This window comes from Anarrhichthys ocellatus, unplaced genomic scaffold (genome assembly GCF_004355925.1).
Source record: "Anarrhichthys ocellatus isolate YVR2014 unplaced genomic scaffold, GSC_Weel_1.0 scaffold69, whole genome shotgun sequence".
In the NCBI taxonomy this organism is placed as follows: Eukaryota; Metazoa; Chordata; class Actinopteri; order Perciformes; family Anarhichadidae; genus Anarrhichthys; species Anarrhichthys ocellatus.
The window spans coordinates 1,081,786-1,095,395 of record NW_022280099.1 but is presented as its reverse complement, the minus strand read 5'-3'; the positions used below and the strand labels follow the sequence as shown (position 1 = coordinate 1,095,395).

General features: G+C 41.0%; 2 protein-coding genes across 4 annotated transcripts in view; both read right to left on the bottom strand.

The window, feature by feature from the left end:
* Positions 1-16: 16 nt before the first annotated feature.
* LOC116397622 (membrane-associated progesterone receptor component 2-like) lies at positions 17-2,551 on the bottom strand. Its single transcript, XM_031873224.1, has one exon. It carries the CDS (start codon positions 2,492-2,494, stop codon positions 2,138-2,140), a length of 357 nt encoding a protein of 118 aa, XP_031729084.1. The 5' UTR covers positions 2,495-2,551; the 3' UTR covers positions 17-2,137.
* A 1,298-nt stretch (positions 2,552-3,849) lies between these two features.
* Positions 3,850-13,610, bottom strand: part of larp1b (La ribonucleoprotein 1B) — a 15,830-nt gene continuing 6,069 nt past the window's right edge. Inside the window, exons 5-12 of one of the 3 annotated variants that reach the window (XM_031873208.1) lie at positions 11,525-11,639; positions 11,114-11,283; positions 10,140-10,246; positions 9,346-9,506; positions 9,085-9,229; positions 7,500-7,609; positions 6,068-6,195; positions 3,850-5,294 (exon numbers count right to left, since the gene is read on the bottom strand). In XM_031873208.1, the coding sequence (XP_031729068.1) occupies positions 5,055-5,294; positions 6,068-6,195; positions 7,500-7,609; positions 9,085-9,229; positions 9,346-9,506; positions 10,140-10,246; positions 11,114-11,283; positions 11,525-11,639 (1,176 nt within the window). In that variant the 3' untranslated portion in view covers positions 3,850-5,054. The remainder of the gene's footprint in view (positions 5,295-6,067; positions 6,196-7,499; positions 7,610-9,084; positions 9,230-9,345; positions 9,507-10,139; positions 10,247-11,113; positions 11,284-11,524; positions 11,640-13,610) is intronic. The other 2 variants (XM_031873209.1, XM_031873210.1) reach the window with 2 other exon arrangements.

Below are 13,610 nucleotides of genomic sequence, written 5' to 3'. Positions count from 1 at the left end.
TATATATGAGATAAACAATACATTAACTTCTGCTACGGGAGCATTTTTCACCATTTTGCACACTAACCCACTGATCTATTATTCAAGGAATAAGTTGTCAAACTAATCTAAATGTAAAGTAGAAGTTAGTTGCAGCCGCAAGTTCTTTAAGATTTCTAAACTTGAACTTCTCAAGATGAGTAAAACATTAGCAATGAATGATTCTACCTGCTAAGAAATTAAACCCACATTTCTAATTACATATATAACCATATACGGGCCAATATCCCTTTTAAACATTAATGCAAAACATTAATATATTACCTCAAACTCATCTTTGACATGTGTGTGCTGCAGGCTTCTTACCGCCTGACACACAAACAGCTGATGTATCGATAAAGGAGGATTTATCGGTCCAGCAATATAATCTTCTTTTTAGGAATCAATCGTTTTGCTTTAGCTAAAATATGATCACATTATCAGTAGAGGACCTGATCTGGTAGAACAGTACCTGGTATCAACAGATACTCTGAGTTGAATCTACTTCGGGGGAGAGGAAGTGTAATCAGTGCATCCATAACTTTCATTTTGAGCCTTTCACCCTTTCTGGTATTTCCTTCTGTCCACTAACGAGCAGCTGTTGTCCTGTTGAGTAACTTCTTCCAACACATTCAGCCTTCATGAAACATTTCGCTCCGAGCCTCCCTTCACGTTTCCGCTGTGTTTTAAAACTTGAATTTCCTCCAGAAGAACATCATCTGACCAGCATGTGAACGCTCTGCAGGCCCTCGGCTCTTCTGATGGAATATTTGTGCAACAGAAGAAAAAGAAAAACTCTGACCGTGAAGCAGAGACGCCTTATCACCTCAAAGATTAGATGTGCTCATACCTTGCATAATTAGCATTTTACAGATAAAACTGCAGGCTTGAGTAACACAACAGCAACATACCGATGTTCTTATTATGATTGATATTAGAAGTGTTAAGACTCACAACAAAGAAGAAATGATTGTCTCTGAATAAAGTGTGTGAGCTCCAGCTGGACTCTCCTCTAACAAGTAGTGCAGGTCTGCAACAGACTATTTAATATTTTAATTACTTTATTAATCTTATTATCTTTATTAATAAATGCACATGTCCCAGCTGCCGATCTTCTGAGCACCTAAAGTCAACCAAACCCCAAAAAGTATCAACACATAGAAAAAGAGGCAAACTTTCACTTTCTAGAAAATGGACCAAACTTTAAATATTCAGAAGCTGAACCAATAAGATACTTTGTGTTCATAGCCAAACGACTTATGACCTGACACACTGAATCACTACTATCTGCGTCAGCATGAAGTCCACTGTGATAAACACCCACTGGACAGTTTATGATATGACCCAGTCAACTCCTGTCTGTCTGTAAAACTGTGTGACATCATGACTGGACTGCCCTGATTCAGGCCTACTTGGCTCGGTGCTGCTGGTGTCGGTTAGCAGGACGTGACACATGAGACTGCTGGGAATGTTGCTTGAATAATTATAGTTTATTACAGTTGACGGGCGAGTCCTGCAGCTAGGAGGAAAATGTTGATTAGCTGGTTAGCCTAGCTTTGCAGAAATAGAAACACTTATGGGGACTGAAGCATGCTTTGTGGAAGTAAATTATGATTATTAAGTTACAATTAACTTTCACTTTTCACAGCAGAGATGCCAGTAAAACAAACCACAACACGTATTTTCTGCAGAAAATTAGCAAGATGCATTCATTATTTTAAGATTTAAAACATTGGTGCAAAGTTCCCAAGAATCATGCACGATGAGTCCCATCAGTGTAAACAAGACTACAGACCAGACACCCAGACAGTGTGTCTGTGTGCACGTCAACAAGCTAACAGGCTAGCAGGCTAGTTATTTACAATCATCCAGGCTTAACTAAACTTTAACTAAAAAGTTGTATAAATATATAGTTTAGGGTGTTCTAGCATCACCACAGGAGTCACGACCCCACCAAAAAACACAGCCAGTGCTAGTTAGCTAACGGCTAGCATATCCCATTCAATAACACAGACAAAAGAGCTAAGCTAACCACAACCGTTTGCGCCCAGAAATGATGTTTTTGTTCGGGACAACTTGGACGTGTCAGCTAACTCACCCGGATGTTAAAGTGCTCCATCTACTCACCTTTCCCGTAAAACGTTTTGCCGCTAGTCACGTCGAAGATCTTCATGTTGACGGCCATCAGGATGCGCGGGTTCTCGAGTCCGTCGTACTCCCGCAGCTGCTCCAGAGAGAAGTCCCGTCTCCTCATCTTGGGCAGCGCCGAGGCCTCGTCGCTTTGGGCCGCGTCAGCGACGAGCCGTTTGCCCCACCGCCGGTAGGCCGCCACACAGGCCGCCACCACTAGAGCCAAAATACTGATGTTCAGCAACATCGCTCCGAGCCCGTAGAGCGTGAGACCGTCCGACTCGTCCGCTGCTGCCCCACCGCTCGTGTCAACTGGTCCGCTCGAACTGTCTCCATCGTCCGCCATACTGCACACGGTTGTTAGCGCCTACCAGCCAACTGGTAAGATGGTGCGTTCAGGTGCTGTCGGAGAACAAGCGGGAACCACCAGTTGAACGAGTTGTTACATTCTGTTCTTCTTTGGTGCGTTGTTTAAAAAAAAAAGAAAAAAAAAAAAGCTTGTTCGTTTTATAGGATTTTAACTATCGATTACTTTAACTATCGAATCAATCATTCTGGCTTTTATGTGATGTCGTCGCTTTTATGTTTTATTTCTGTTTTTATTTGTTGATTTTACTAAATTATTTTACTAAATATGTATATATTTTATTCATCTCCAAACATCTACATCTTAGTTTTGCCCTTTAATTAAAAATAAAACAATCAAAAAGCGACTCACTGTGAGCATGAATTAAAACTTGTTGCATGAGCAGTTTCATTGGTGTTTACATCAGATAGGCCGATCTGAAAAGTTTAATCATTACATTGCATCATTTAGCGTTATAGTATTTTTATAGTGGTTACACATTTGTCATTTATTATTTTGTGACATTAAACAGTTTCAAAGTACAACAACGAGGAAAATGAAATATGCAAGATCAGAAAGTATACATTTTATATTTTAGGGGATTCAGTTTAATAAACTCGCACTAGTTTGGCGGCACTAACATTTAAATTTAAAAAAAAAAACTATTATAAAATATTAAAACGACAGAAATTACACAGCAGCAATTGATAGTCCCGTTCAGAGCCACTTCTCCCTTAAGAGTTGAGGTTTACGATTACACGTGAAGGCATCAAAACACACGCCTTCAACCGTGTTAATTTGCGACGTGATGATTTTTGTCCCTCCATCGGACCCGTAGTGTCACAAACCGTTACGAACTTGTGATCAAACCAGACTTTCTGGAAATATTTCCTAGATTATATGACTTTAAGTATGATTCATTTCACCCGTTATCCCCTCCAACAGAGTAAACAAGCAGTTTGTAAGAAAGTGTTTACATAAAGTGTGTAAATAGCAGCTAGATAACGGCTGAATAAAAGGGCAACACTGGGAATGGACGAGGTGTGAGCTAAAAACCAAACGCAACCAGTGATATAACGTTAAGTAAAACATTTATCATTAAAATTAAAGAAATGGCATTTATAGTATTAATATTTTGGCCTGAAAACGCCTCTTCTCTGCTCACATGATCTTCATTTTTCATATTTAAGGTTTACAGTTGATTTGGATCTGACATTTTGTTTTTTTATCTACAGATGATTAATTTCACCCTCAAATAAACAGAAACCAGTTCATCCTGCTGGAGTCGCCCTCAGCAAGAACATGTGCAGAGTAAGAGAAGAGAAAGCAGCACAAACCACACTAACACAAGTTCATACAATCAGCTGTTATTTTATATTTTTTTGCATTTTACAATTCAAGACTGTAGCATTAACATGCATTATCCTAAAACACACTCAACACCACACTACCGATAAAACAAATCAATTCTTAAAATCAAAAAGAATAATTGAATAGCAAATGATTTTTTATAGTATTTACATTTTTTTTTTCTTCTTTAAATTCAACTCTAAAAACCTCTTAAGTCCATCGATCAAGTAAAGGAAAGTTAATGATTTAAGCGCTCTAGAGCACAAAGCCTCAAACATGATATGAAGTAAGCTAAATTATACTGTGGTTTAATGACGCTAGCTTCACACCCATAACTCCAGCAGACACATTTCAAATCAAGTAAAAATAAAAACAAGAATAAAACAATAAATTATACTACCTCTGGGTGTAAAAATGGGACTTGAAATAAAGCTTCCCACTTTAAATTTGTCATAATTCCTGCAGGTGTTAATTGAAAAACCAACATGATAAGTTTCGCTGTGATGTCCGTCGGTCTGAACATCTGGCCACATCTGTTAGTGAGCAGCAGCCTCGGGGGTCAGTCCTTCACAAATCTATGACTGCAGCTGTCAACTTGATTGTCATGATAAAAGAAAAATAAGATATTTATGTCTCAAGAAGAGATTAAACCTGCAAGTGGTGTCAGTTTTAAACATGTTCAAACCCCAAGTAATGAATTGGGAAGACCGTAAAAAGTGAAATTTGGACTATTGTGTCTCGGGTCGACAGTGCTCCTGTCTTCACTGCTGAATCAGAATAAGGCACTCAAGACAATCTGCAGGATCTCTCATCTTGGCAAACTAGAGTCACAGTTCAACAGGCGGAGAGCTCCATACAGACCAGAGCTCTTTACAGATTGTGCTCAACAGAAAAGTGTTGTCGAGTTTTGGCATCTGAGAGAATAAAAAGGCAAAATGCAAGGAATGCATTTTTTTTTCGTTTTAGTTTTTTTTTGTGTTGTAAACATTATATGAGCCGTCAGGCGCACAGATTCCGGCTCACTGCCTATGCTTGCTTGCTTTGCAAATGAAATGCACAGATAAAAAAACAATACAATTAAGTCGACCACGCTCAGCCTCTCTTCATTCCCAAAACCGCTGAAAAGAGCGAAACGCTGATCTCAGAGCTGCTGCAGCCACCTCGCTCTACATGTCTTCTATCCAAACCCACACCTGAACCGGAGGGAGCTTCATTTATTTGGTGCAACACTTTCCTTCTTGGCGGCTCCGGACTTGGCCTTCTTCTCCTCGACGGCGGCAGCGGTTGTCTTCTGGGCGTTGTCTTTGGCTGTGCTCGGTGCGGCGGTGGAGGACTTGGAGGCCTGCGTGGGCTTTGAGGTAGTGTTGGAAGGATGTCGCCGACGCCTCCCTTCATCCCCAGCCGAGGATGAGTGATGTCTCCTCCTGCCTCCCTCCTCTCCCATCGGGGGCTGCGGACACAAAGGTCAGAGTTCAATACAGGAAGACGGGCCGATCAGACGATGGATAGTAAAACATCCTGCTTGTAGACCCCTGATCTGTTGTCCACATCAATTCAAACAGATCTACTTTTGTATCCATTTACAGAGACAGTTTTTAAGCTTGGAGTTCGGCGACTTCGCCGTAGCCATCTTGGATTACGGCCATTGCCATGTTGTTTTTTTCCGCAGCTAATGAACAGGAAGTGACCATATTTGGAATGCAACGTAGAGACGCAGTATAGTCTCTGGTAGAGACCTGTCAATCACCGTGTAGCCCTGCCCTAAAGCATCCCCTGCTTTATGGTCTGTTTGACTCTAAATGGACCATAATGTACTAAATGAACATCATGCTGTATTGAAGAAGACTTGAAACTAGAGATTGAGACCATAAACTCATGTTTACAATGTTTACAATGTTTACTGAGGTAATAAATCAAGAGAGAATTAGAGTCATTTTCTCATAGACTTCTATACAACCAGAGGAGTCGCCCCCTGGTGGACACTAGAGAGAATGCAGCTTTAAGGCACTTAGGCATCGGCAGAACCGGATTATCTCTGTAGTTCGGGAACTACATTTTCTTCAACACATTTGACAACCCTTAGAATTAACTCCAAACTGTCCAGTTGTCAACTTAAACTAAAGGCAATCCAATGTAGTTTCAAGAAATTGGAGATTCTTTTCTAAAAACATATATCTCTGATACTTCATGTCAGTTTTGTTCTCATGAGACGTGGAGACTCACCACCACCCTGAAGTCCTCCAGGTTCTTGAACTGGGAGAGGTGTTCCTGCAGCTTCGGGTCGATGGGCTGTTTCTTCATCTTAGAGTATTTCAAGAAGGCCCAGAACTTCTCAAGTCCATACAGCTGACCTGCAGGAGGACCAGACAGCACAACGCACTTAGTACAAATTTACAGTTCATTTAGTTTTCTCTGAAACTTTCTCTTCCCTTTGTAAAACCAGTGCCAAATTAGTTAGTTAGCAAGTTGGCTAACGGGGAACGGTACTTTGACAGTTTAAACCAACAACCAATTTATTAAAAAAAAAGTTTTACAATAAAGAATGAATGGAAATAAATGAATTAACAATCAAACTACATCTCACACAGCTAGATAGCAGAAACTAGCAGAAGTTATAAACTGTACTTTAGGCTTCTATCTGCTGGTTAACTGAAAAATAAATATATATATATATATTTTCACTCTATAAGCATGAAGCACGCAGTGCTTTGGCTCAGAGGTGCATTGAGTCCTACAACGGCACATTTAGCATCTTTAAAATGTGACGCAGTGCATTGTGGGATTGTTAGCAGGGAGTAGAGTCAAAGCACAAACCATTTTCTTAGTCTGGTCTTAGGGTCTTTTGCCCGATATATATGAAGCATACATTTCTCACTCTGAAGTCAGAGTAAATACGGTGCACTGTGTGGTAAAAAGGCAGCGACATGTCCCGCTGCCGTGATATATACGTGTATATACAGTATACACGTCACATGATGCGTTTCCGTCTAACAAACTAAAGCCACACCCCTTTAGCTGATTAAACGCTTTCTTATTTATCAGATAAAACACTGAAATAGCTTTGAGATAAGAACAGGACTCACATGAAGCCGTACGCGTCTTAATTAGTGCTTTGATAACCTCAGCCGGTTGTGACTCACGGGCTCAGTATCTGGCTTGTGACCGTGGTCACACGTGTGCCGGTTGGTCCGTGGATAACTTCAGTGTTCGCTTCATCTCTCTGACAGATCACGTTTGAATATGAACCGAAATAACTCTGCTGGAAATAAGTGGCTGCTGCAGTCTTAACGGGCGATCCTCCGTTCTGCTTCACCGAGTCGCTCGGTGGCAGAAACCGTTTGAGAAATCGACTTTAATCCTATTTTTCTTTTCCCTCTTTCCACACATTCGGCTTAGAGGGGGGATAGTATATGCTACTTATCTTTTATTTACGTCATGTCTGGTAGTTGTGTTTATTATTAAACATTATTATTATTAACTTATATTAAAGTTGTGCTACAATTCAAACTTGAGTGGATTATGCAAATATCACATTATTGGTGAACCAAGTTTGTGTCTCCATACTGTAACAATGAGCAGTTATTTTATTCTGAAAATCCTGGTGAGCGTTGAGGTGACGTTCAGGACCACTTGGTTACGTTCTGGTTCCAATTACCTCTCTCAAAGTCCTTGAGGGTCTCCTCCTGGAAGTCCTTGAACAGATCCAACCTGAATCTCTTCTCCAAACCGTAGCTGTAGTATCTGAAGAGACACTCCAGTCCGTACCTGCAGAGGGGAAAACTAATATTTACCTGCACTCTGACCACAGACAAGTGTGTCTACACGGACGGGATGTGATGCGTTACGTTACGTTAGCTGGCTGGCTGTTTCTGGAGCTTCCTTTAGCATAGCGTGAGCTTTTTACTGCTGATGATTGTGTTCATTTGTGCAGATTAACTTGATGAAAAGAAACTCCAAACATCAAAGACGGTTGTTTGCCACAGAGTTTATTTTCTGCAATAATCCAAAATCCAATGTGAGAATCTCGTTGTGCGAGGCTAACTTCCTGTTCTACAAGAATAATTCATCTCTGCGTTACAATAACACGGTGACTGACCTACATCGGGGAAATTGTAAAAGACGTGTGGAAAAAGGCCGATATGTCAACAGGTGTGACGACGACAAGCACGACCACACCTGTGTCGCTTCTCACGAGGTTTTTTTTTTAGAGACAAAACAAAGTTTGGAGACCTCATCAGGGATTCCTCGTGACTATAGAGTGCGAGTCAGACAGTCATGTAGCAGCTATTATACAACCTCACAGATTAGTTTTGTTACAGTGTCAGTGGACTGGTTGAAGTGAGAGTTTCAGGGCGTGTGAGCACTATCCAGACAAGAATGTGGGTTTGGCAGCTGATATAAAACCGCTTGTGGCAGAAACAGAACAACGTCACAGACCCCTCCCCTGTTGACGCCCAGCAGTAAGTCAAGTTAAACAGAGAGGAATAAATAAAAGCCTTTCTGCACTGTTTGCAGGTCAAAGAAACGGTGATATCTCTTTACGTCTTTGTACCCATGAATCTCCTCCTGAGACTGACTTCAGAGCTGAAAGGTTCTTTAGGGCCTCAAAGATAAGGGACACTTGTCTCGAGGGCTCATTTCACCACAATTCTTGTGTTTTTTATGTTAAATTCAATACAAACAGTAAACAGACTTCCTTCCTCACATTCTGACGGACACATCGGCAGAAGTTAGAGCAACTAAAGGGGTAAATATAGAAAGATATGACACCAGTGACAAGCAACCAAATTAAGCACATTTTATTTATTTATTTACGATATTTTATCAACTTATTATATTTAAGTTGAAAATTTGTATTCTATTTTCCCTTTATTTTATTTCTCACTTATTCGTAAGTTGCATCCATTTTATTGGCATTTAGTTCACGCTGTTTTACTTACTTTACTTACTGTTATTATAGCTTTTTATTCCATCTTCATCATTCTATTGTCTCGCTTGCATTGATCTCAACTTAATGAATAACTTCTGTTGTTTCTACCGTCCACACTAACCTGTATGAACGGTGCTAAACTAATAAAGTTTGACTCATTGAATACAATTACAGATTTGTCTGAGTTTGACCACTGTTGGGATAACAGAGTACAATATATATATATATATATAACATAGGTCTAGTCGATTTTAGACATTTTAATGCATAAATGTTAGAGACATCGTTAAACACCTGATGTCCTCCTCACCTGTAGTTGTCTTTGGCGTCTTCCAGCGCACGCAGTTTGAACTCCTCATACATCTTCCTGTTGAAGTTGTCCCTCAGGAAGAAGGACCAGAACCTGAACAGAGTGTTCATCTCCTGAGACTGACCGATGCCCAACCGTTTCCTCTCTGGAACGAAACAAAAAGCATCGACTCCGTCACCAGAGAGCACGAAAGACGATCTTTGCGATTGCGAACATCTGTACAATCCATCTAATACATGTGGGTGAACCTGCCCTCCGTACCGTTGAGGCACCGTCGCAGGTACTTGTGGTATCCCTGCTGAGTGAAGCCGTTGTCCCTCAGCAGCTCGTGGGTTGGATGCCAGAATTTGGGCAGAGAGTGGGGGGTGCAGCCGTAACTTCCCGACAGCGGAGCTCCTTCTGACGGGGAGGCGTTGGAGCTGCTGTTGTTGGAGGAGAGAAGATGTTTGAGTGACAGCTCCTATTAAAATCTATCTAATCCCATTGAGGCATATTTGTATTTACTGTATCAATTAAGCCTTTTATACCCTGTAGTCTACAACCAGAGGAAGCGAGTCGCACTGGATGTCCCTAAAGTAGCCCAAACCTCTGTCAAAGCGCACCGCTACGCTCCCAGCATGCATTGCACCACAGCTTACATAAACAAGGAAATGGGAAACGTGGAAATGACTGGGAAACGAAACCATTAGATCCCAAAACGCACCTGCAATTACCGCCACAAGAGAAGGAATGCAGAGATCTTTAAAACTAACTTCAATTATTTTTATCTTCTTATCGAGTGATTCCCGTCTATTAATTGCTTTTACAAACTGTGCACCGTGCGGCTGTGTTATGGAGGAAAAGGGAAGATATCTTGTCTTTACTTGCAGAACTTCACATTAAATGACTCGGGGCTAAAATCATTTGTAACTAATACCATTTGTGGAGAGAAATGACTAAAGGTTAAACAGTTAAAGAAGGAAATGATCCGTTATTGTTCTTCTTCTTCTTCCCAGTTTATAACTGAAACATCAAGTGAAAAGCAGCATCTTTACAGTCATGAAGGAAAAGCAGACCTGATGGACGCAGAGCGCGGCCGGTGCTCACGAGAGTCCATCACCCAGCCGATGTGGGCTTCCTGAGGAGGGTTGGAACTGTGGCGGGTCTTCTTCTTCCTCGGCGTCTGCGACAGGAAATCACAACAACAGATTCATGTTACAAAGAGCTGTTTCACCAGGAGAGGACCGAGATTAACCTCTCACCTTTTAGCTACAGAATGTCCCTGATAACTGGCATACTGGCATTTAAGTCGAGTCGAGTTTGCACAACTGATGGTTTGTTATAATTAGGTTGTTTCCCACAATCTGAGTGATATTTTTAAGGCATTGTTGTCTCCTCTTGTAAGTGGACACCTCAGAGATGGTATCGGGTGAAAAGAGGCCTGTAGACTCCATTTGATGCTCGTGAAAACAGAGAAGTATTTGCAACAGTTCTTTGTGTTTAACAACTATGTAAACAGGCACATGCAAAACAGAGAACAGGTCGGCAGCGGCTGCCAGTCGTAAAATGCAAAGAGAGCTTTTCCAGTCTAGAGTCTGAGGTCAATAACTGCACAAACAAAAACTGTAACATTCAAATTAGACAGTGAGATGTCGGCAAGCCTTAAACCGGGAATCGCTGTGTATTTAAACTGGGTCTGTCCACGGTGGACCGGTCTCTGCTGGAGGATCTGGGTCTGTCCACGGTGGACCGGTCTCTGCTGGAGTCTGAGCTGAAGGAGGTTCTGGTGAACCTGCATGAGTTCATCTGGTTTCACCAGAATCCGACCCGGTGGCTCCGATGACGAGCATTAAGAATAACTCTATAGAAACAGACCATCTTTTCTCTGATGGTCTCTTTACTGATGGAGGTCCTATAGAGGACCAGGACTACACTGAGACCTCTAAGTAACGTCTTCTTTCACACTAGAGACCTGATAACCGGATGTTGATCTGTTGATTACTTCTGTAATCAGTCCGACATGAGCCAGCGTCTCTTGCCCTGCACTCACCTGTCCATCGATGGTGCCACTCTCCTTCATGACGGGGTAGAAGCGTGGCGTCTTGTTGGGGTCCTGGCGTCCGGGGGTGCGAGGCGTTCGGGGGGTTCGGGGTTGGAGTGCGACGGGCGACTCTGGGACCGTTGTAGGCAGAGAGCGGGCCAACTCTGCTCCGCTGTCCACTGAGAGAAAACGTTGTTTACACACACACACACACACACACACACACACACACACAATAGAAACACTTCATTCATATTTAAAAGCAAAGCAACAACAACAAGACTTACTCCATCAGTCTTGTTTGTTTTTAATCTATATATTGAATGTAAGTATACTAATGCACATATTCCTCACAAAGGTGGTTATAATGGAGTTTGATAGATGTTGAAATATATCAAAGGCAGCAAACATGAAGCTCACCTGGCATGAGAGGAGGCGGGACTTCCTGTTCCGGGTCAGCCGGCACTTTGGGGGTCAGAGTTTCAAACTCGTCTTGACTGATGACGTTCAGCTTCTTAAAGTTCTCCACTTCCTGCTGGAGACCACAGGTAAAAATACAACAACTTATTGTACTACACAAAACACATGTTTAACAGTTAGAGTTAAGTTTACAATGACCACTTTTCATCATTTAATTCTAATTATGTAATCATACTTTAATAAAGTTCTCTGTAAAGGCACTTCAACTTTATTACGGTTAGGTGGTGAGAAATACAAAAAAATAAACAATGTAATTTCAAACAAATAAAAAGATGTTTTCCTTTATTTTAATTGTTAGACCATTTTCCCCCGCATTGTTATTTACGCATTTCTTTGGTGTTATTGGATAGTTGTCGGCTGATTTCTTGCTCATTTTGTGTCATTACTTTTGTCGTTTCTTTCTGAATTAAGTTAGTTTAGTTTAATTTGTTTTGGTTTGAGGGAATGTTCATTGAATAATCTCATGACCTCTTGCCTCTCTTGACAAACTTCTTCATTATCTGGATTTCATGCCGTGTTGTAAAATAACGTTTTAAACTAACGGAGATGAAAGAAGCATTACTGGCGATATAATCGCGGTGAGTCTACATGCTGTGCCGGCGTGTGACACGCAGCAGATGTGCAGCGTACTTTGAACTTTACACGTCGGCGTCAGAAAATAAAAAAACCCAGGTGACCTTCTTATATGTGTGTGTGTGTGTGTGTGTGTGTGTGTGTGTGTGTGTGTGTGTGTTCAGACGCGACATTTCCCAAATGTGGCGACATCAATGACGACCTTTGAGCTGACAACAAAACGTCAACAACCAAAAAATAAATAAAGTTATTTAATGAATTGCCTTGAAATGTTTTGGGGTTTCAGCGTTTACACAATGTTCATTTTATCAGTGCGGATGGTATTTACTAAATCCTGCCGAGTGTGCAGTTTTGAAGCACTGGCAGCTTGATTTATTTCAGAGGGACGTGTGTTTCTCTGCTTTAGGCTGTAGTTTGTATTAAAATACAACTTGAAAAACACACAATATGCTGTATAAATATGTATTTTTGTGTAAAACTAATAATTTTAATAAAAATGTTCTGGATTAATAAAACTCCAGTGTTGTTGCACAATAATCAGCTTAATGTCTAAAGTAAAATCTCTTCAAATACTGAAATCAACAACCAGCTGGTTTATTTCACGAAAAATACCTTAAAACTTAAATATTCTTCAACTTCGACTTCAACTACTGGTGAACTCTCAGGACATTTTCTCCAATCAGAAGGAACAAGATGAAGAAAATGTTTGTTAATCTGTCGATTAATGTCGATCCAGATTGCACAACGTTGTGTAACATAGACATGTTTCTGCAGACGGAGCAGATCACTGGTCTGTGGGACACAGTGGTGTGGCAGCTCGTACAGTGGGCGATAAATAGGACTTTATTTCTGTCCCTCTGCACAGCGAGACATTCAACGGCTCTGGCAAGAAGTCTTCATGTCAAAGTGTTTCAGAGGCTAAACTCTACATTTCAACACCAGAGCAACATGTGTGTCTTTATGAAAAACACTGTTATTGATTTTATTTATGTGTCAAAGTGACGTTGTGGCAGCGATGCAATGTGTAAAATATCTCAAAGCACAAAACGGACACCTTGAGTGAAAACCTGTGAAATAACAACAAGTTAAAGGTTACGGGATAAATTGTGGATAAAAGTTTAACAGAATTGTGAAATCAGTGCAAATATCTGAGGTGAGATTTTGAGTCGAGTTTAAACTACAGATGATCTCAAGAGAATATCTTCTCTACAATCCTCCTGCTGCCACAAAGTTTAAAGTTCTCTGATCAGTGTTGTGAAAACGACTGCGCCGACGCAAGAGTCATAAAAATCCAAGTTTTCTGGACGTGTTTTGGCCTCAAACTGTGAAATAGAGATGAAGACCGTCGTGTGTGTTTGAGCCCTTTGACCCACTGAGGGTGACGTCATGGCAGCTCATTCAATAACAGGAAGTGAATCACGTTTAACGAATGTTGAACATCAACAAAGAACCC